The sequence below is a fragment of the Aotus nancymaae genome, unplaced genomic scaffold (assembly GCF_030222135.1).
Source record: "Aotus nancymaae isolate 86718 unplaced genomic scaffold, 86718_ANA_hifiasm-v0.15.2.pri h1tg000076l, whole genome shotgun sequence".
Lineage (NCBI taxonomy): Eukaryota > Metazoa > Chordata > Mammalia > Primates > Aotidae > Aotus > Aotus nancymaae.
In genome coordinates, this window is record NW_026988491.1 from 24,917,012 (window position 1) to 24,936,104 (window position 19,093).

At 56.3% G+C, this 19,093-nt stretch overlaps 1 protein-coding gene across 1 annotated transcript; it reads left to right on the plus strand.

Annotated features, from left to right (window-relative positions):
• Nucleotides 1–7,953: 7,953 nt before the first annotated feature.
• On the plus strand, nucleotides 7,954–18,534 carry MAPK8IP2 (mitogen-activated protein kinase 8 interacting protein 2). Its single transcript, XM_021667137.2, has 12 exons — nucleotides 7,954–8,058; nucleotides 8,942–9,047; nucleotides 10,661–10,939; nucleotides 11,072–11,165; nucleotides 11,288–12,511; nucleotides 12,840–12,915; nucleotides 13,034–13,206; nucleotides 13,287–13,396; nucleotides 14,110–14,217; nucleotides 14,371–14,441; nucleotides 17,171–17,269; nucleotides 17,686–18,534. Exons 1-12 carry the CDS (start codon nucleotides 7,994–7,996, stop codon nucleotides 17,756–17,758), a joined length of 2,478 nt encoding a protein of 825 aa, XP_021522812.2. The 5' UTR covers nucleotides 7,954–7,993; the 3' UTR covers nucleotides 17,759–18,534.
• Nucleotides 18,535–19,093: the final 559 nt, after the last annotated feature.

Consider the following 19,093-nt stretch of genomic DNA (forward strand, 5'->3'; position numbering starts at 1 on the left):
ATATCCTGTAAAAATATCTTTCAGGAACCAGGACAAAATGAAGACATTTTTGGACAAACTGAGTTTACTACCAAAGATTCTCATTAAAGAAGCATTTAAAGGCCGGGCACTGTGGCTCATGCCTGTAATCCCAGCACTTTGGGAGGCCAAGGTGGGTGGATCACCTGAGGTCAGGACTTTGAGACCAGCCTGGCCAACTTGAAGAAACCTCGTCTCTACTAAAGACAAAAAAATTAGCCAGGTGTGGTGGTACGTGCCTCTAATCCCAGCTACTCAGGGAGCTGAACCCAGGAGGCGGAGCTTACAGTCACTGCACTCCAGCCAGGGCAACAAGAGCGAAACTCCATCTCAAAAAAAAAAAAAGAAAGAAACATTTAAAAAGTGTACCTCAGGCAAAAAGAAGTGGTATCACAGGATGATCTGACATGGAAAAAGGAATGAAGAATACAGAAAGAGGTAACATTTGGGTAAATATAAGTACACATTGATGGTTTAAAGCAACAATAACGATTCCTACGGGTCTTGAAGAGAAAAATAATAGCCAGGCACAGTGGCTCACACCGTTAATCCCAGTACTTTGGGAGGATGAAGCAGGAGGATTGCTTGAGCCTAGGAGGTCGAGGCTGCAGTGAGCCAAGATTATGCCATTGCACTCCATCCTTGATGACAAAAGCATCCTGATGTCTCAAAAACAGTAAAAAAGGAAAAATAAAGAATATTAAAATACATAATAAAATTTAAGTTGGGACTGGAGTAAACAGTTAAATTCTGCTAGGGTCCTTGTGTTGTTCAGAAAAATGGTAAAAATATTGATTAACTTCAGGCTTTGATAATTTAAGTGTGAGTGTTATAATTAACAGGATGCCTTAGATTCTTTGAGACAAGGATTCCTATGCAAGTAGTTTGTTTGTTTGAAGATGCAGGAAATACAGGTGGGTGGGTGAGAAAGTGAGGCAGGGAGGGAAGAAGTGCCGTCCTCCCAGCTGCCTGGTCTTTCTATCCTGTGGCCTATGTAGCAAGATTGTACTTAGAACTTAGGTATTAGATCCAGAGGATAAAGACAGTTTCTGAGGCTGTGCATGGTGGCTCATGCCTGCAATCCCAGCACATTGGGAGACTGAGGCAGGTGGATCACTTGAACCCAGGAGTTGGAAACCAGTCTGGAAAACATGGTGAAACCTTCTCTACAAAAAAATACAAAAATTAGCCAGGCATGATGGTGGGTATCTGTAGTCCTAGCTACTTGGGAGGCTGAGGTGGAGGATGGCTTGAGCCCGGGAGGTGGAGGTTGCAGTGAGCTGAGATCACATCACTGCACTCCAGTCTGGGTGACAGAGTAAGACCCTGTCTCAAAAAAAACCAAAAATTTGTTAATCAAATGAGGTAATTATGCTGGGAGTTCCAGGATGACAAGTTTGTGGGTATAAGAGGCCTGGTAAATCTCTGTTCAGAGTCTCCAGCAACCTATCAGGAACTCTCTCTGTCGGGCAGAGCTGCATCACCACCAACTTTAGTGCATCTTTGGGAGGAATTGGGGAAATCTGAGAAGCTGTGCTCACCAAACATTCTCTAGCTTGATAGTTCCTAGAACACTTTCCTGGGAGTGTTCCCTTTGCACTCAGCACAGTAAATGGAAAGCTCTCCAAAATGTGTAGTCAGAGAGAGATTTGTCCAGGCTCCGGTGCTGTCCTCCTTGGGGCTTTAACACTGCTGCAGTGCAGACTTTCATGAAAGTGTATAACCCTGTTCTTTATTCAGTTATTGTAAGTGTCTTTGGGCATGTATGTTCTATGAAGGAGTCTAGTAAGACATTCAGATTTCAGAGATTTAAAACATTTCCTGGTCAGGCATGGTGGCTTATGCCTGTAATCCCAGCACTCTGGGAGACAGAGGCAGGTGGATCACTTGAGTTCAGGAGTTCGAGACCAGCCTGGCCAACATGGTGAAATCCCATCTCTACTAAAACACAAAAATTAGCCTGGTGTGGTGGTGCACACCTATAGTCTCAGCTATTTGGGAGGCTGAAGGGAGACAATCGGAGCCTGGGAGGTGGAGGTTGCAGTGAACTATGATTGCACCATTGCATTCCAGCCTGGGCAACAGAGTGAAACCCTGTCTCAAAACAAAAAACAAAAAACCCAAATTCCTGATAGTAGCAATCTCTTAAAAAACTTCAACTCATGCTGGGCGCGGTGGCTCGTAGCTGTAATCTCAGCACTTTGGGAGGCTGAGACGGGCGGATCACAAGGTCAAGAGATGGAGACCATCCTGGCCAACATGGTGAAATCCTGTCTCTACTAAAAATACAAAAATTAGCTGGGCGTGGTGGCATAGCTACTTGGGAGGCTGAGGCAGGAGAATTGCTTGAACCTAGGAGGTGGAGGTTGCCGACTGAGTTGAGATCACGCCACTGAACTCCAGCCTGGGCAAGAGTGAGACTTGGTCTCAAAAAAACAAAACAAAAAAACTTCAAATCTGATGCATATTATAATCATTTTCTGCACTGGTAGAAATCTACTTTCTGAAAGGTATAATTATGTGTGAGATTTCTTTCTTAAACTAAAAGAAGGATTTTTTAAAATTTTCACTTCCTTTAAGGCATAACAATGTTGTAAATGCCATGATTTTGGATGTCCCATCCCATCAGGTGAGAATTACCGTTTCTTTAACATAGGTTATGCTTGTTTGCTGATGGAAATGATCTAGAAGAGAAGGACAAGTTGATGATTGAGAGAGTTAATGTCAGACAAGAAACTGGAGTGGATGATGGGAAAAGTGTGAGGTTCAATGAACTGGAGATTTGTAGTGGTTTCATAACACAGCTCCCAAGTCCTTTGACAATCTTCCCATGGAGGGGTAGGGTCTGTGACCCCCTCTTGAGTCTGGGTAGGCTTGCAACTGCTTTGACCAATAGGCACGGCAGCAGTGATGCCATAGGACTTCCAAGGTTAGACCAGAAAAGGCCATGCCCTCCGAGACCCTCACTCTGATGGGAACCAGCCATCATGTAAGAAACTCTACCTTTGGCTGGGCAGCGTGGCTCATGCCTATAGTCCTAGCACTTTGGGAGGCCAAAGTGGGCAGATCACCTGAGATCAGGAGTTCAAGACGAGCCTGGCCCACATGGCGAAAACCCGTTTCTACTAAAAATACAAAAAAATTAGCTGGGTGTTTTGGTGGGCACCTGTAGTCCCAGCTACTCCAGAGGCTGAAGTAGGAGAATCACTTGAACCCGGGAGGCAGAGGTTGCAGTGAGCCAAGATCACACCACTGCACACTCCAGCCTGGGTGACAGAGTGAGATTCTGTCTCAAAGAAGAAGAAGAAGAAACTCAACTCTGAGACCATCATGCTGGAGAGCCCAGTGGTTGTGCTGGTGACAGCCACAGCAGAGCTCCCAGCTCACACTCAGCATCCTCTGCCAACTTTCGGAATGAACCATCTTAGACTTCGAGCCCAGCTCACCTCCAACTTCCACCAAACCTCAAAAGAAGCCCAGGCAAGAACTTCCCACTGGAGTCCTTCCTGAATTTCCACCCTCGAAACAAACAATTGTAAATAACAACTTAATTGTTTTAATTCACAAAATTTGAGTATAATCTGTTAAACAGTAATAGTAATTGAAGCACTTTTCTTATGGAGTTAAAAAAGAAAAAAAAAGGACCAGGTGCAGTGGCTCATGCCTATAATTCTGGCACTTTGGGAGGCTGAAGTGAGTGGATCACTTGAGCTCAGGAGTTTGAGACTAGCCTGAGCAACATGGCAAAACCCTGTCTCTACAAAAAATGCAAAAATTAGCCAGGTGTGGTGGTACATACCTATAGTCCTAACTACTCTGGGGACTGAAGTGGGAGGATTGCTTGAACCCAGGAGGCAGAGGTTGCAGTGAGCAGAGATTGCACCACTACACTTCAGCCTGGGTGACAGAGCGAGACCCTGTCTCAAAAAATAATAATTTTTTTCTAATGTGGGTATTGTAGTAATGCAGCAAGAGACCAAGAAAAGTAGGAGGTCATAGTCAGAGACCTGTATGCTTAGAATGAAGATTCAGGAAATGGTGGCATTAGGACTTTCCCATGATTAAGGTAGGACTCTTAATTTTCATCTTTATTCAATATTTCTGTTTGCAGTTTTTTTGAGATGGAGTTTCGCTCTTGTTACCCAGGCTGGAGTGCAATGGCGCAATCTCGGCTCACTGCAACCTCCGCCTCCTGGGTTCAGGCAATTCTCCTGCCTCAGCCTCCTGAGTAGCTGGGATTACAGGCGTGCGCCACCATGCCCAGCTAATTTTTTGTATTTTTAGTAGAGACGGGGTTTCACCATGTTGACCAGGATGGTCTCGATCTCTTGACGTCGTGATCCACCCACCTCGGCCTCCCAAAGTGCTGGGATTACAGGTGTGAGCCACCGTGCCCAGCCCTCTGTTTGCAGTTTTAACCATTGGCATATTTATTTTGTGTTTGTGATTTCTGTGCAATGTAAGTACAATAAAAGACCGAGAGTTTTCATTTGTTTTCTAATCTCTAAGAAAGTTGTCAGAAAATGTTCTCTGACTTTCTAGAATTGCTGTGGTCAGGACTGTTGAAACTGTTGCTAGTCCAGCTCTCCCTTATTAGTCCAGTCAGTTTTGTGCTTTGTACTGTCTATGCCGTTCATGTACCATAGAGGGGAAAAAAGGGTTAAAATAGTCAGGTCACAACATCTTGATTTGTCATTGAAGGAGAAGGAGGAGTCTGGAAGGACGCTGACAACGGATGGTGGTCAGGAAGCAAAACCCAGTGCCCGTGGCCCACAGGAGAGAATGTCAAGGAGGGATTGTTCAGCTCCCATGGACCTCTGTTTGTCCATCCATACAGTCATGCTCTGAGAAGCACACAAGGAAGATGTAAATTTGATAAAATGTGCAGGATGTAAGGAGCATAACCCCCCTCAGGAAAGAGATGCTGCCTTTTCAGCAATGTATCCCTGAGCTGCACAGGGCAGTCCTGAAGGACTGGAGGCCATGGCCCCAGTGTGAGGAGCAGGGGAAAGGTGAGCCTCAAATGGTCACGAACAAACACCAAGGCCTGTGCCTGGGGCTTACACATGGCATGTGGTCCTCACAGCACCATTACTCAGAGGAAGAACCCAAGATCTGGAGGGACTGAGTAACTTGCCCATGTTCAAAAAGTTGGTGGCAAAATGAAGATTGGCACCACTCTTTCAGACTTTAAGGCCGACCATCTTCCATCTGTGCTCTGGGAGCAAGACAGAAGGTCCACAGATAAAATTGGGGGCAGGATCCCCATCTCATGGTGTTTACGCTAATGAGATCTGGGAGTGGCCATCTGATTAGAGGGAGGGAAGGAACGGGAGAGGCTTGAGGAAGGGGTTAGGATCTAAGATGAAATTTGAGACTATAAGGCTTCAGGTCGCATGCAGTGTCTCACACCTGTAATCTCAGCACTCTCGGAGGCCATTGCTTGGGCCCAGGAGTTTAAGATAAGCCTGAGTAACATAGTGAGACCCTTTTTTTTTTTTCTTTTAATTAAAAACACCAGGTGTGGTAGTGTGCACCTGTGGTCTAGCTACTCAGGAGGCTGAAGTAGGGGGATTCCTTGAGCCCAGGAGTTTGAGGCTACAGTGAGCTAGGGACACCCCACTGCACTCCAGCCTGGGTGCAGAGTGAGACCCTGTCTCAAAAAGGTAAAAAATATTTTTAAGTGCTGCAATTCCAGATGAAGGTAGATCCTGGAGGCTGTTTGTGGGAGAGGTCACTACAGTTGAGCATCAAAGACTGTTGACAGATCAGCAGTCAAGGAACTGACTAACCAGGGTATTGGATGGGTCATTTATGTGGATGTCCAGATTAACCCATTTGATGACAAGACTCAGGATGAAAATGAAGTCCGGAAAGTTGGGGTCAAACTCTTTGTGAATTCTGGGAAGAGATCTTCAGTTTTATGGGAAAGGCAGGGCATGGGGAATAGGCCCAGACTCCTTGAACCTCAGAAATGGGGAATGTTCTTAGTGCTTCTAAAATGGAAAAGACAGTGTTATGGCAAAAACCTGATGCCCCAGACTGGGCAAGAGCCATAATTTCTCTCATTCATTCATTTACATGTTTGCTAAGCACTTACTGTGTGCCAGGCACTCTCTTCTCTCCATTCACCCCAAGTCAAGGAGGCAAGCATAAACTAGTACATGCTTTTTTTTTTTTTTTTTGATATGGGGTCTCATTCTGTCTCCCAGGCTGGAGTGCAGTGGTGTGATCTCAGCTCACTGCAACCTTAGCCTCCTGGGCTCAGTTAATTTTTTGTATTTTTGGTAGAGACATGTTTCCCAGGTTGGTCTCAAACTCTTGAGCTCAAGGGACCCACCCACCCTGGCCTCCCAAAGTGCTGGGATTACAGGTGTGAGCCACTGTACCCAGCTAAGTAAATGCCATTCTTAGAAAAATATTGTAATTGGCATAAAATATAATTGTGATGGGGTATCAAAGAGTGCATGCTCAATCAGGCCCTGGCCACAGGCCTCTCTCTGAGCTGGAATGGCGATACCCCTTCTCGACTTGCATGAGGTCCTCCCACCATGTAGTTTCTGGTGTTTGTCACTCAAGTGCCTCATCCTTTCCTAGGAAATAATTTTCCAGGCTGGGCGCGGTGGCTCACACCTGTCATCCCAACACTTTGGGAGGCCAAGGTGTGTGGATCACCTGAGGTCAGAAGTTCAAAACCATTGGCCAACATGGTGAAACCCCGTCTCTACTAAAAATACAAAAATTAGCCAGCCGTGGTGGTGGTTGCTGGTAATCCCAGCTACTGGGGAGGCTGAGGCAGGAGAATCGCTTGAACCTGGATGGTGGAAGTTACAGTGAGTGGAGATAATGCCACTGCACTCCAGCCTGGGCGACAGGCTCTGTCTCAAAAAAAAAAAAAAAAAAGTGAAGAAGAAATAATTTTCCACAGAACTAAGACATGAAGAAATCTTACAGCACATAACTTTTATCAAAGGGGAAAAGGAATTGCACTCTTGTTGAAACTCCAGCCTCCTTCTTTAGCCAATATTTAGCCAGGTGCTGGGGTTCACACCTGTAATCCCAGCACTTTGGAAGGCTAAGGCCAGAGGATCGCTTAGCCCAGGAGCTTGAGACCAACCTGGGCAACAGAGAGACCAGGTCTCTATTTTAGAAAGAAAAAAAAAAAAAAAAGCCAGTGTTCTGCAGTCTCCCTAGTTCTGAGCCCTCAACCCTGATCTCCCGCCTCCTCCCACAGCCACCCCCTCGAGCTCAACTTCAACCACTGCCCTCCCCACAGGGCTCCATCTCCAGCCAGAGCGGGTCAGCTCCCTACACAGGCCCAGCAAGACCGTGGCCAAGAAAAAGTGTTTCCGATGGGCGGACGTGGCCTCGGGGTGGTACCTTCTCCCAGTGCGGGTCGGTGCCTCCGTCCGGCTGCGCCGTCTCTGTTGAGCGCCCAGAGTCCAGCTTGAGCCCTGCCAGCTTCAGCACCGTCAGCTCGACTCTCAATCCAGCCTGATCAGCAGCCCCGTCAGCACCCCGCGGGGACAGCTCCGGTCAGCACCCGGCGGCGGACAGCTCCTCCCGCCTCCGGCCGCGCCACGTGAGGGTTCCTGGGGGTCCGGGGGCCGCCGCGGCCCCTCCTCGGAGGAAACAGCCCGCGGCGAACCGAGGCCTGCGGACCCCGGCGCTGCCTCCCCGGCCTCCGCCCCGCCCGCCAGCCCCTCCCCGGGAAGAACCCTCGTCGCACGCCCGGTCCGTCCCCACCAGCGCCCGGCAGCGCAGCCGCCGCCTCTCCGCCAACCAGCGTCCCCGGCCGCGTCCCTCCCCCGCCGCCCCCGCCGCCCTCCCCGCGCCGCCGCGCAGTCCGGGCGAGGTGCGCGGGGCGGGCGCCGCAGGGCGTGTCACGAGGTGAGCGGGGCGGGCCGAGCGCGGGCGCGGGGCGCGGCGAGGCTCCCGCACCCCCCGACGCAGTCGCGGGCCTCTCCCGGAGAAGATGGCGGATCGCGCGGAGATGTTTTCCCTCTCCACCTTCCACTCGCTGTCGCCGCCGGGCTGCAGGTAACCCCTCGGCGCCCGGGCCTGCGGGCCCCCGCTCCCCACGCTCCCCGCGCCCGGCCCGGACCCCCGAACCCGCCGCCCCAGCCCCCGCGCCGGCGCGGCCCGGGCCCCCTGCGGTCCTTGAGCGTCGGCTCGGGCGCCCCACCCCCACCCGCTGCCGCTCTCTCCATCTTCAGCGCGCGTCCCCAGCCTCAGTGATCCCCCTCCCCGGCCCCGCCGGGATTGGGAGCCGCGCCCGGCCGGGGCCCTGACCTGTCAAGGGTGGAGGCCCTGGGCCGACCCTCTGCGGGGGAGGATGCGGGCGGGACGCGGGCACACCCTCCCGGCCCGGCGCGTCCCGGTGGCCTTGGCCTCCTTCAGGGGACGCCAGGACCTGGCCGGCCAGGCCGGGCCGGGCCGGGAGAGAGTGGAGCCTTGCAGGAAGGGACTGAGTGGGGAGGACGCTGTGCCTCTGGGTTTAGGCCCCACTCCGCTGGAGAGCAGGAGACAAGCAGGCCAGACTCCCCTCCCAGAGCAGGCGCGACCCCTCCCCGTCTGCGGCCGCCGCAGTTTCAGCTCCCCCTTCCTCTGCTCTGCAAGACCCTGACCCCAGGGGCCAGGAGCTGGAGCGGAGGGAGGAGAGGCTGATGGCTCTCCCGGGAGGAGGGGTGGGAGGGGTGGGGGCAGGGCTGGCTCCTCCGGGCAGGCCTGGCTCTGAGGGGGGAGGGGAGCCACAGGAGAGCAGAGCTTGGGGGTCAAGATGATGGCAGGCTGTGTTCCCGGAGTTGGGGGCTGTGGAGACCACGGGGCCCAGGAGCTGAGGCCTCCCTCTGCCGCATCTTCAGGACCAGTTCCCAGGCAGGGCCCAGGGCTGGTGGTACTCTGACCCTGGTCTCCTTTCCAGGCCTCCCCAGGACATAAGCCTGGAAGAATTTGACGACGAAGATCTGTCTGAGATCACTGATGACTGTGGCCTGGGCCTCAGCTACGACTCAGACCACTGTGAGAAGGTGGGGGAATAGTTAGGGGCACAGATCCAGCTCAAGGGAGGGCCTCGTCAGGCTCTTCTTAGCTTTCACTTGGGGTTTTAGGGTGGGTGTGAGCTCAGCCTGGAACCGGGGAATCCTCTGATGGCTCCTCCCCACGTAACCCTTGAGGTTTCCTTGGTATCAACCCTCTCTTATTCCAACACACTGCAGGCCTCCACGCAGGCCCTTCCCAGCATTCTCCCCAACCCCATCAGTGGCCAGCCTGGGGCAGGGAGGTGTTCCTTTCCTTTGGGTGCCCTCTGTCTTCAGATCCCTCCCAGAAAGATCTAACCCCTGCTCGCTGCCATCCCAACCTTGTACCCTCTGCAGCCCTGTCCCCGCTTCTGCAGCTTCCATCTGTCTGTCTCATGTCTCCCCCTGCTGAAATCTTTTCTCTCTCATCTTCTGCTGCTTCTCCTCCTTGTCTCTTCACATTTCTGTTTTCATTTATTCAAGAACATTTCTGAGCAACCGCCATGTGGCAAGTGCTGGGGGCTTCCAGGTGCTGGGAGTGGAACAAGACAGCTGCCCTCCGGAGCTGCAACTTAATAGGGGAGAAAGTCTTGTAAGGGACAATGGTTGCCCACGTGTCAAGGATGGCATTCCAACAGGGACATAAGTTCCATGAGGGGGAAGGGAACGCAATCCACACTGAGGGAATCAGGGAGAATTTTCAGAGGAAATGTCAACAATGCCCTGAGGTTAGCAGAGCCAGGCAGATGGGGTAGGTAGGAGGTAAGGGAGGAGAAGGACTGCTAGCATGGGGATTCACTGTGCCAAAGGCCCTGGGGTTGGTGCAAAGTTGTGAATCCTCAGACTGCAGGCTGTCTCTCCATGTATGCATGTGTTTGATATTTACTGAACATCCGCTGAGCCCCAGGTCTTATTCTTGGGGGTGGGTGCACCAGAGCACAACATGGACATGACCCTGCCCTGGTGGGGCTTGCCACAGACCAAAAACCATGCCCAGTAACTGTCAGTTGTGTTAAAATGCTGTGAAGGGAACACAGTGCTGGTGTTAAATGTGACGAGGTTTTGCAGTGAGATGAGTCCAAAAGGTGGGCTGGGGCTGCTGTAAGAATCCCTGTCATCCCAGCACTCTGGGAGGCCGAGGTGGGTGGATCACGAGGTCAAGAGATTGAGACCATCCTGGTCAACAAGGTGAAACCCTGCCTCTACTAAAAATACAAAAATTAGCTGGGCATGGTGGCGCACGCCTGTAGTCCCAGCTACTCAGGAGGCTGAGGCAGTAGAATTGCTTGAACCCAGGAGGCGGAGGTTGCGGTGAGCCCAGATCACGCCATTGCACTCCAGGCTGGGTAACAAGAGCAAAACTCCGTCTCAAAAAAAAAAAAAAAAAAAAAAGAATCCCTGTCGTTCAGCTGTAGAGTTTGGGCCCTTACCAAGAACTGGAGTGATCCGGAGGTGTCTTAAGCAGATTTTGAAAACATCGCTCTGAAGACGGAGGGGCGGAGCGAGCTGGAAGGGGCTGTCCTTTGACTGACTTTGACTCTGCTTTCCCTTCTCCTAGCACCTGGGCCTCTGGGCCGCTGCTGCCCTCTAGCCCAGCCCTGCTATCTCCCTCTGTCCTGCAGGACAGCCTCTCCCTGGGGCGCTCGGAGCAGCCGCACCCCATCTGCTCCTTCCAGGATGACTTCCAGGAGTTTGAGATGATCGATGACAATGAAGAGGAGGACGATGAGGACGACGAAGAGGAGGAGGAGGAGGACGAAGAGGGAGATGGGGAGGGCCAGGAGGGAGGACACCCTGGCTCAGAGGCACCTGCCCCCGGGCCCCTTATCACCTCCCCTTCCCTGGAGGAGCCCCAGAAGCACCGGCCCACCACGCTCCATCTGACCACACTGGGAGCGCAGGTGAGTGCCCTGACCAACAGTTCCCTGGAGCTCAGTCTGGGTTCAGAGCCCCTGGGACTCTTCAGCCAGCCCTGCTCACCCCTGGGAGCTGGAGGCCCTTCTCAGGACCGCCGCCATATCCTTCCACCCCAGGACTCCCTGAACAACAACGGAGGCTTTGACCTGGTGCCTCCTGCCTCCTGGCAGGAGACAGTGCTGTGTTCACCCAACCATGAGGCCCTCAGAGGTGAGGGGTGGTGGTCCACGGGGCACCGGGAAGCGCGGAAGGAGGGAGGGAGGATGAGGGGCTGGCTGCTGGAAGAGGCCTGGATCTTGGTGAGAGGGTGACCCCACCTCCCCGCCCAGCAGAGCTCCCGGGCCCCCTCCCTCCCACGGACGCAGGGCCTGGCGGGGCGCAGTCGCCGGTGCGCCCGGGTTGCGATTGTGAAGGGAACCAGCCTGCGGAGCCCCCGGCGCCAGGGGGGACTTCGCCCTCCTCAGATCCCGGCATCGAGGCTGACCTGAGAAGCCGCTCGAGCGGGGGCCACGGGGGACGTCGCAGCAGCCAGGAGCTGTCCTCGCCGGGCTCCGACTCGGAGGACGCGGGCGGCGCGCGCCTGGGGCGCATGATCTCATCCATCTCGGAGACCGAGCTGGAGCTGAGCAGCGACGGCGGGAGCAGCAGCAGCGGCCGCTCCTCGCACCTCACCAACTCCATCGAGGAGGCCTCGTCGCCCGCCTCGGAGCCGGAGCCCCTGCACGAACCCCCCCGCCGCCCCGCCTTCCTGCCCGTGGGCCCCGACGACACCAACAGCGAGTACGAGTCGGGGTCGGAGTCGGAGCCGGACCTCAGCGAGGACGCGGACTCGCCCTGGCTGCTCAGCAACCTGGTGAGCCGCATGATATCCGAGGGCTCCTCGCCCATTCGCTGCCCCAGCCAGTGCCTGTCTCCTGCGCAGCGCTCACCCGGGGAGCCCGTGTCGCCGGCCGGCAGGGCCGCCCAGGACTCCCAGGACCCCGAGGCGGCCGCGGGGCCAGGCGGTGTGGAGCTGGTGGACATGGAGACGCTGTGCGCGCCGCCGCCGCCCGCACCCGCCGCGCCTCGGCCCGGCCCGGCACAGCCCGGGCCCTGCCTGTTCCTCAGCAACCCCACGCGCGACACCATCACGCCGCTGTGGGCCGCGCCCGGCCGCGCCGCCCGCCCCGGCCGAGCCTGCTCCGCCGCCTGCTCCGAGGAGGAGGATGAAGAGGACGACGAAGATGAGGAGGAGGCCGAGGACAGTGTGGGCCCCCCCGGGGGCAGGGGTACCGGCCCCTCGGCGCCGCGGGACGCCTCACTGGTGTACGACGCCGTCAAGTACACGCTGGTGGTGGACGAGCACACGCAGCTGGAGCTGGTGAGCCTGCGGCGCTGCGCCGGCCTCGGCCACGACAGCGATGAGGACAGCGGCGGGGAGGCCAGTGAGGAGGAGGCAGGCGCTGCACTGCTAGGCGGCGGTCAGGCCCCGGGGGACTCCTCGCCCGACAGCCCTGACCTCACTTTCTCCAAGAAGTTCCTCAATGTCTTCGTCAACAGCACGTCTAGGTCCTCCAGTGAGTGAGAGGCGGGTAAAAGGGGGGTGGCTCGAGGAACATCTACACTCTCTGGCCCTAGACCCACAGGTGCCCCACAGTTCCCAGGGCCACCTGAGGGTCTGGCCGTGGTCAGGGCTGGGCACACTCTCCCACCCAGGACATAGCAAGAGGTGGCCTGCTCTGCCTCGGTCCCTTCCCCCTCCCAGGACACCCACAGCAGACTGCAGAGGGGAGGGGATTTGGCCTCCACCCAAGGCTGGGCCTTTAAGCACCTTCCTTCCCCCACGCCGCCTTGCTGCCTCTGTCTCCGCATGTCCCCCCGCCTCTGTCCTGCCGTGTCTCTCAGGCACCGAGTCCTTTGGCCTTTTCTCCTGTCTGGTCAACGGCGAGGAGCGAGAGCAGACGCACCGGGCTGTGTTCAGGTACAGCCTCCCTGCTTGCTGGTGGTGACGCCGGCCTCAGTCCATGCCATCACAGGACACCAGTGGACATGACCCTCAGCCCTGCCCGCCTCCCCAGTGACCTGTCTCCCGATGGCAGGTTCATTCCACGGCATCCAGATGAGCTGGAGCTGGATGTGGATGACCCTGTGTTGGTGGAGGCGGAGGAGGATGACTTCTGGTTCCGAGGCTTCAACATGCGCACAGGGGAGCGAGGGGTGTTCCCCGCCTTCTACGCCCATGCGGTGCCTGGCCCTGCCAAGGACCTGCTGGGTGAGGCCCCAACCCTGAGGGATGGCTTGTCACCCCAGATGCTCTGCCCCTGCCTGACCTGGGCCCTCTGTGCCCCCTAGGGAGCAAGCGGAGCCCTTGCTGGGTGGAGCGCTTTGATGTGCAGTTCCTGGGCTCTGTGGAGGTGCCCTGTCACCAGGGAAACGGCATCCTGTGTGCGGCCATGCAGAAGGTCAGTGTGGAGGCCGGGCAAGTGCAGGCTGAGGGTCCGCATGGTGGCCACACCAGCACCGCAGGCTGGCACAGGGCCTCGACTTCCTACAGGGAGGGCAGCTCAGGGTGGGTGCTCCAGGCCCTGGTTCAGAGGCCTGAGCAGGTGAGTCCAGGACAGAGCTCAGCATCTCTCCCTCATCACCTCTGGGTCTCTGGGCCACAGACTTTCCAGGCACTGCCATCAGCCCTTCCTCTTCCAGTCTGAAATTGAGACCAGCTCTCACAGCCCCTTACCTGAGAGTCATCTACTCAGTGGACATTTAGTGAGCACCTGCCCATCCACCAGTCCTGAAATCGAGGCTGGGGGCTGTAGGGAGCAGAGCAGACCAGCCCTGCATCTGAGAGCTCCAACTCGCTCATGGGGCCAGGCAGTGAAGAGGCCAGGGTGGGTAGGGTCTGTGTTCCTGGCTCCTGAGCCAAGTGCAGCAGTCTGCCTAGAGGAGCAGAAGGAAGATGAAGCAAGCTGACTGCAGAGAGGCGACTGCTCCTCCTGAGCCTGAGGAGTGGCCAAGGCCACCGCCTTATGTCTTCCAGAATTGCATCTCAGGGGTCCTCAACATAAGTGTCTGCAAACATAAGCTAAAAGGAGCAGAGACATAGTCCCACCAAGGAGAAAGAAAGTGGCCCTTGTGGGCTCCTCCAGACCCTCTTCTCCCCCAACTTCTTCCTTAGATTGCCACTGCCCGGAAACTGACCGTCCACTTGCGCCCTCCTGCCTCCTGTGACCTCGAGATCTCTCTTCGGGGAGTCAAGCTGAGTCTGAGTGGAGGAGGCCCCGAGGTGGGGGTGTGGGGGACTGGGGTCAGGGACTAGGTGGTAGGGTAAGGCCAAGGAGTCTGACAGGGCCAGGCTGGTAGGGGTATCCAGCAGGCGGGAGGCAGGAGTGGACCCAGGCCTCTTCTGACATGGGGGCTTCTGCCCCCCTCTGTTTAGTTCCAGCGCTGCAGCCATTTCTTCCAGATGAAGAACATCTCATTCTGCGGCTGCCACCCCCGCAACAGCTGGTGAGAGCCTAACCGTCCCCCAGAGTCCCCACAAACCCTGAGGGCTGTCCATACCCAACCCCAAGAATTCCACCTGTACCCACTTGGCTCTGTGAGCTGAGCGTGCAGTGACGTCCACTCTGAGCTGGACTTGGGAGGCGCAGGTCAGATGGGCTTGCATCTGGTCTGGGTGGAGAAAGACACACGGGCAAAGGACATGAGAAGCCTCTTTGGGTGTGGAGGATGCCTGAGTGGGCCCTGGGGAGCAGACCCCCAGAGGTGGGCAAGTCCTCCTGGGGCTCAGGATGGCCAGCCTGGAAAATCAGCAGGTGACAGGGATGGGGAAGTGGCTCTTCCTGGTGGGGTCCAGCTGAGCCAAGGGTGTGGGATGCACTGGTGGGGCGCTACGGGCTCTGAGGCTCGTGAATAAGGGGAGTAGCTACAAGTGTCGGTGGAGACCTGGACCCTTTTGATTATGCCAAGGAGCTGTACTTACCCTGCTGGTAATGAGGCCATAGAAGGCTCCTAATGGAAGGAGGTGATACAGTTAGGTTGACATGCTGGCTCTGGCCACTGTGCCAACTGCTCTGGTGCAGGTGCTGCTGGTAGGGATCCTAGCGGCTGCTGAGGTTATACAGGTTGTGCACGACCTGAGACCAAGTGTGCAGATGCGGGAGGCACTGAAGGGGTAGCACAGGCAGGACCCAGGTTGCCCAGCTGTAGAGGCTGACCTGGAAGAGACCAGGGTGACATCTCCCTGGGGATGGTTGGGCTGCAGCCCACACACCAAGGGGAGGCAGATCAATCACACACACAGTGACACTGAGCCACCCTCTGTCCCATGGGTCTGCAGTTTAGAGACCTGGAGGGGAGATACCAGGTTGGAGCAGGTAAATCACTGAGACATGAGGGGGAAGGTCAGGCAGGGTGAGGGGACGAGAGGAGGGGAGGAGGGGGTGCTGGCACAGGAGCAGCAGGCCAAGGCGGGCTACCAGCTTCCTCCAGGCGCTGGCCCCTGCCCTCTATCCCAGCACCCTAGAGGAAGGAGATCGGGGAGGAACCAGAGAGACGGAGCCAGTCAGAGGCTTGACAGGACTTGGCGGGAGTTGGAGGAAGCAGGCTCACAGGCAGACAGGATGTGGTGCTGCAGGACTGAGGCGTGGCACAGACATCAGGGCATCTTGGAGGCCGCGTGGACTCTCGTGGTCAAGAGCGAGGGCACTGCCTGCTGGAATATGCAGAGGCCTTTTGTGTCGTTCCCTCGAGGGTGGAGATGGTCTGATGGGCTCCATGCGGAGACCCTACTCAGCTGGGTGGAGAAGTGGGACACAGTGTAGGGGCTCAGACCAGACAGTGGGGCCAGCTCTGGGGCCGCTGGGACAGTGGGCACTGCCAAGAGAGGAAGAACAACCTGAATTCCTCATCAGAAGGAAACTGTGGGTGAAGCTGAGGTCTCAGGCTGGACATGGCCCCAGCTAGAATTCCCTGAGAGGAAGGTGGTCAGTGGAGTTTGGGGTTTGGGGTCGAAATGTGGAGTGGGATTGTGGTGAGACAAAGGAGCGGTTGCCCTGGCCCAGACCTTTAATATTGGTCACCCCAGGCCCTCCCCCACCCACTGGTCCCTCGCCACAAGGAGGCACGGAGGAAACTGTGTGAAGTGAATGGTTGACTCGTTTTGTCGTGGCGGTGGTGGTAGGTCAGGAGTGTGTGGGGTGTGCTGTGTCGGGATCAGGCAGGCATTGGGATGTGTGGTGTTGGGATCACAGACTGTAGTCTTTACTCTCAGGGCTGTCCAGCCTGGCTGTGTCCTGGGTGAGCACCCAACACTCTGTGCCTAGCTCTCCATCAGGGCCCTACCTCAAAGGGCTGCTGTGAGGCTTCTGTGAGTTCATTGAAAGGACTGAGGATGTGCCTGAGTAACGCAGAAAGCCAGGTCTGCGGGTCAGTGCTTATTGCCTTGATGACTTGAACGCGGCATTTGAGGCGGGTCCTGTGCTCTGTCTGTGGGCGGCGTGCACACACTGTCCTGGCAACCAGACCATCATGTGGCTTCCCATCTGGCGGAACTGCAAAGCCCCGAAGCCGTGGGGGAATGGACTTTCAGGGGTGGGGGTGGGGGTGGGGGGGTGGGGGGGTGGGGGGGTGAACTCTGACCACCTCACCCTCTGGACCATGATTTTTGCTGTCTGGGATGAGAAGACAGCATACGTGGAGGAGCTGGGCAGTGACTCCGTGAGGGAGGCCAAGCGAGGAAGTACTTTCCAGCGGGAGTGAGGGACAGACCGCAAGAGGGTTTTACAGACCAGGGGTAATGTTCGGCCCTGCCTCGGAGCTGGGCAAGGGACTGTGAGTCTGCAAGATCCACAGGAGGAGGCCTGAGTTGGCAGGAGACCTGTTCCAGCAGCTGGGCAGAGCCTTGCTCTGCAGTCCTGGGGCAGGCCCTGAACAGGGCCACAGAGGGCGACAGCGCAGCTCAGGGAAGGGAGATGTGTCCACAGAGTGGGCCGGACGCCCTGGTCATCACAGAATCTACTCGGCACATGAACTCTTTGTAGGTGCCCAGCCCTGTGCTTGGGTTAAAACCAAAAAAAGACGACTTCAAATCTTGACACTGTGCGACCCCCACACTCCTGTTGTCCCCTACCCTCTCCCCAAGCCCTTCGTTCCTGCCGCTTCTGTCTGCATCGTTTGTGGGGTGGCCAGGGCCTGGTCAGGACTCTGATGGGCCCTCCACACTGACTCGCCCGCAGCTATTTCGGCTTCATCACCAAACACCCCCTGCTGAGCCGCTTTGCCTGCCACGTCTTTGTCTCCCAGGAATCCATGAGGCCGGTGGCGCAGAGCGTGGGGTGAGTGGGGCCCCAGGGTGTGGGTGGGGATGCAGAACCGGTGCAGGGGTGAGAATGGGGGATGCGGAGGGGAGCAGGTGGAGGCAGGAGCCTTGTAGGGGAGGTCTGGGAAGGAGAACTGGATGTGCCTTGTAGAGAGGGCAGTGGTGGGTGACGATTTGGGACGGTTTCTGGGTGTGAGGTGAGGACAGGCGCGAGTTCCTGGGTGTGGGGTGAGGACAGACACTCTGGCAGGGGTAGAATTGCTGGGCCAGGAGAGCTGAAGTTCAGACTAGAGAGTGACGTGGCCATGCCCAGGTCGGGGGTTGTGGATGGCAGCAAGGGAGGAAGGAGGGAGAGCTCAGAGGCGTTGCAGAAGGTGGTTTAGGGGTTGAGGACTGGCCCTGAGTGGCTGGTGGAGGACTGTCTTCCCCCAGCCGCGCCTTCCTGGAGTACTACCAGGAGCACCTGGCATACGCCTGCCCCACGGAGGACATCTACCTGGAGTAGCCCTCCCACTGCCATCCGTCTCCTGCCCATCTGCTCCAGGCGCAGCTGGGGCTGAGGATGTCTCAAGAGGCCACCATGGCTTTGGCAAGGACTAGATTGGGGGGACGTGGGACCTTATGCTTGTGGGAGTCTGCGGGCTGGGAACTCTCGTGCTGGGTCCCCAGGGCACAGCTGTGGGGGCTGCGGGAAAGTGGAGCCCCCGTTCCGCCCGCTTTTCCTCAGATCGGTTCTTTCTCTGTGTTGTCCTCCTCCATCCCTCCCCAGCCTCCCTTTTCTCTCTCCTGGGTGTCTCTGCCCTTTTCTGTGCCTGCAAACCTTCCCCTCTATTCTTCACTTTGGGGTCAGAACTTCAGCGGTGTGGAGGAGGCGCGGCTCTAGGTGACGGGTAATGCCGGCTTCCAAGTGATGCCCTCTTGCCACTCCCCTGCGATTTATAAGGGAATTTTAATTTTTATAGTGATCTCAAGGGATCATCCCATCCTCAACCACAGGGACAAGAGAGGCCCCCTCACGCCACCGCCACCCCACACAGAGCTCAGGGGGAAGCAGGGAAGGGTTCCCAAAATAGTCCTGTGGAGGTTAGGAGTGGTTCTTGATGCTCACCTGAAGTCCCCAGACGCTGCTAGGAGGAGGGTGCCCCTCCTGGGCCCCCCATATGCCTCCGCTTGCCGCTGCTAGTGTACCCCTGCAGTCCAGCGTGCATCCGCCCCACGCACGCCCCACGCTGTGTACCTGGGCCCCGCCCATGGCCTCAATAAACTCTCTGCTTGGTGTGACACTGGCTGTTTCTAGGGGGTGCTGAGACATGGGGCCAGGCGCCCAGGGGCTGCCCATGGTGGTGGGGACAGAGAGACTCCAGTGATGAGGTGGGGGGATCATAGGAATCTCATCCTTTTAGTGTTTCCTGAAATTGTGAAGAAGGTCCCTGCAGTGCTGCTCTGGGGCCTCACTTCAGGTGCCATATCTAGAAGCACCCATGGGAATTCTCCCCAAATACTCTTTTGGCCGCAGAGGAAGCTGAGGCTGCACAATGGTTATCCTTTCCATGTGCACGGACTGAGGGCCAGCATGGCTCAGGTCAGTGTGTAGTGGGGCATGAACTCCTTGAAAAACAATCTGGCTGGGCACGGTGGTTCATGCCTGTAACCCCAGCACTTTGGGAGGCTGAGGTGGGTGGATCACCTGAAGTCAGGAGTTTGAGACCAGCTTGGCCAACATGGTGAAAGCCCATCTCTCCTAAAAATACAAAAATTAGCCAAGCATCATGGTGCACACCTGTCGTCTCAGCTACTCAGGAGGCTGAGGCACAAGAATCGCTTGAACCTGGGAGGTGGA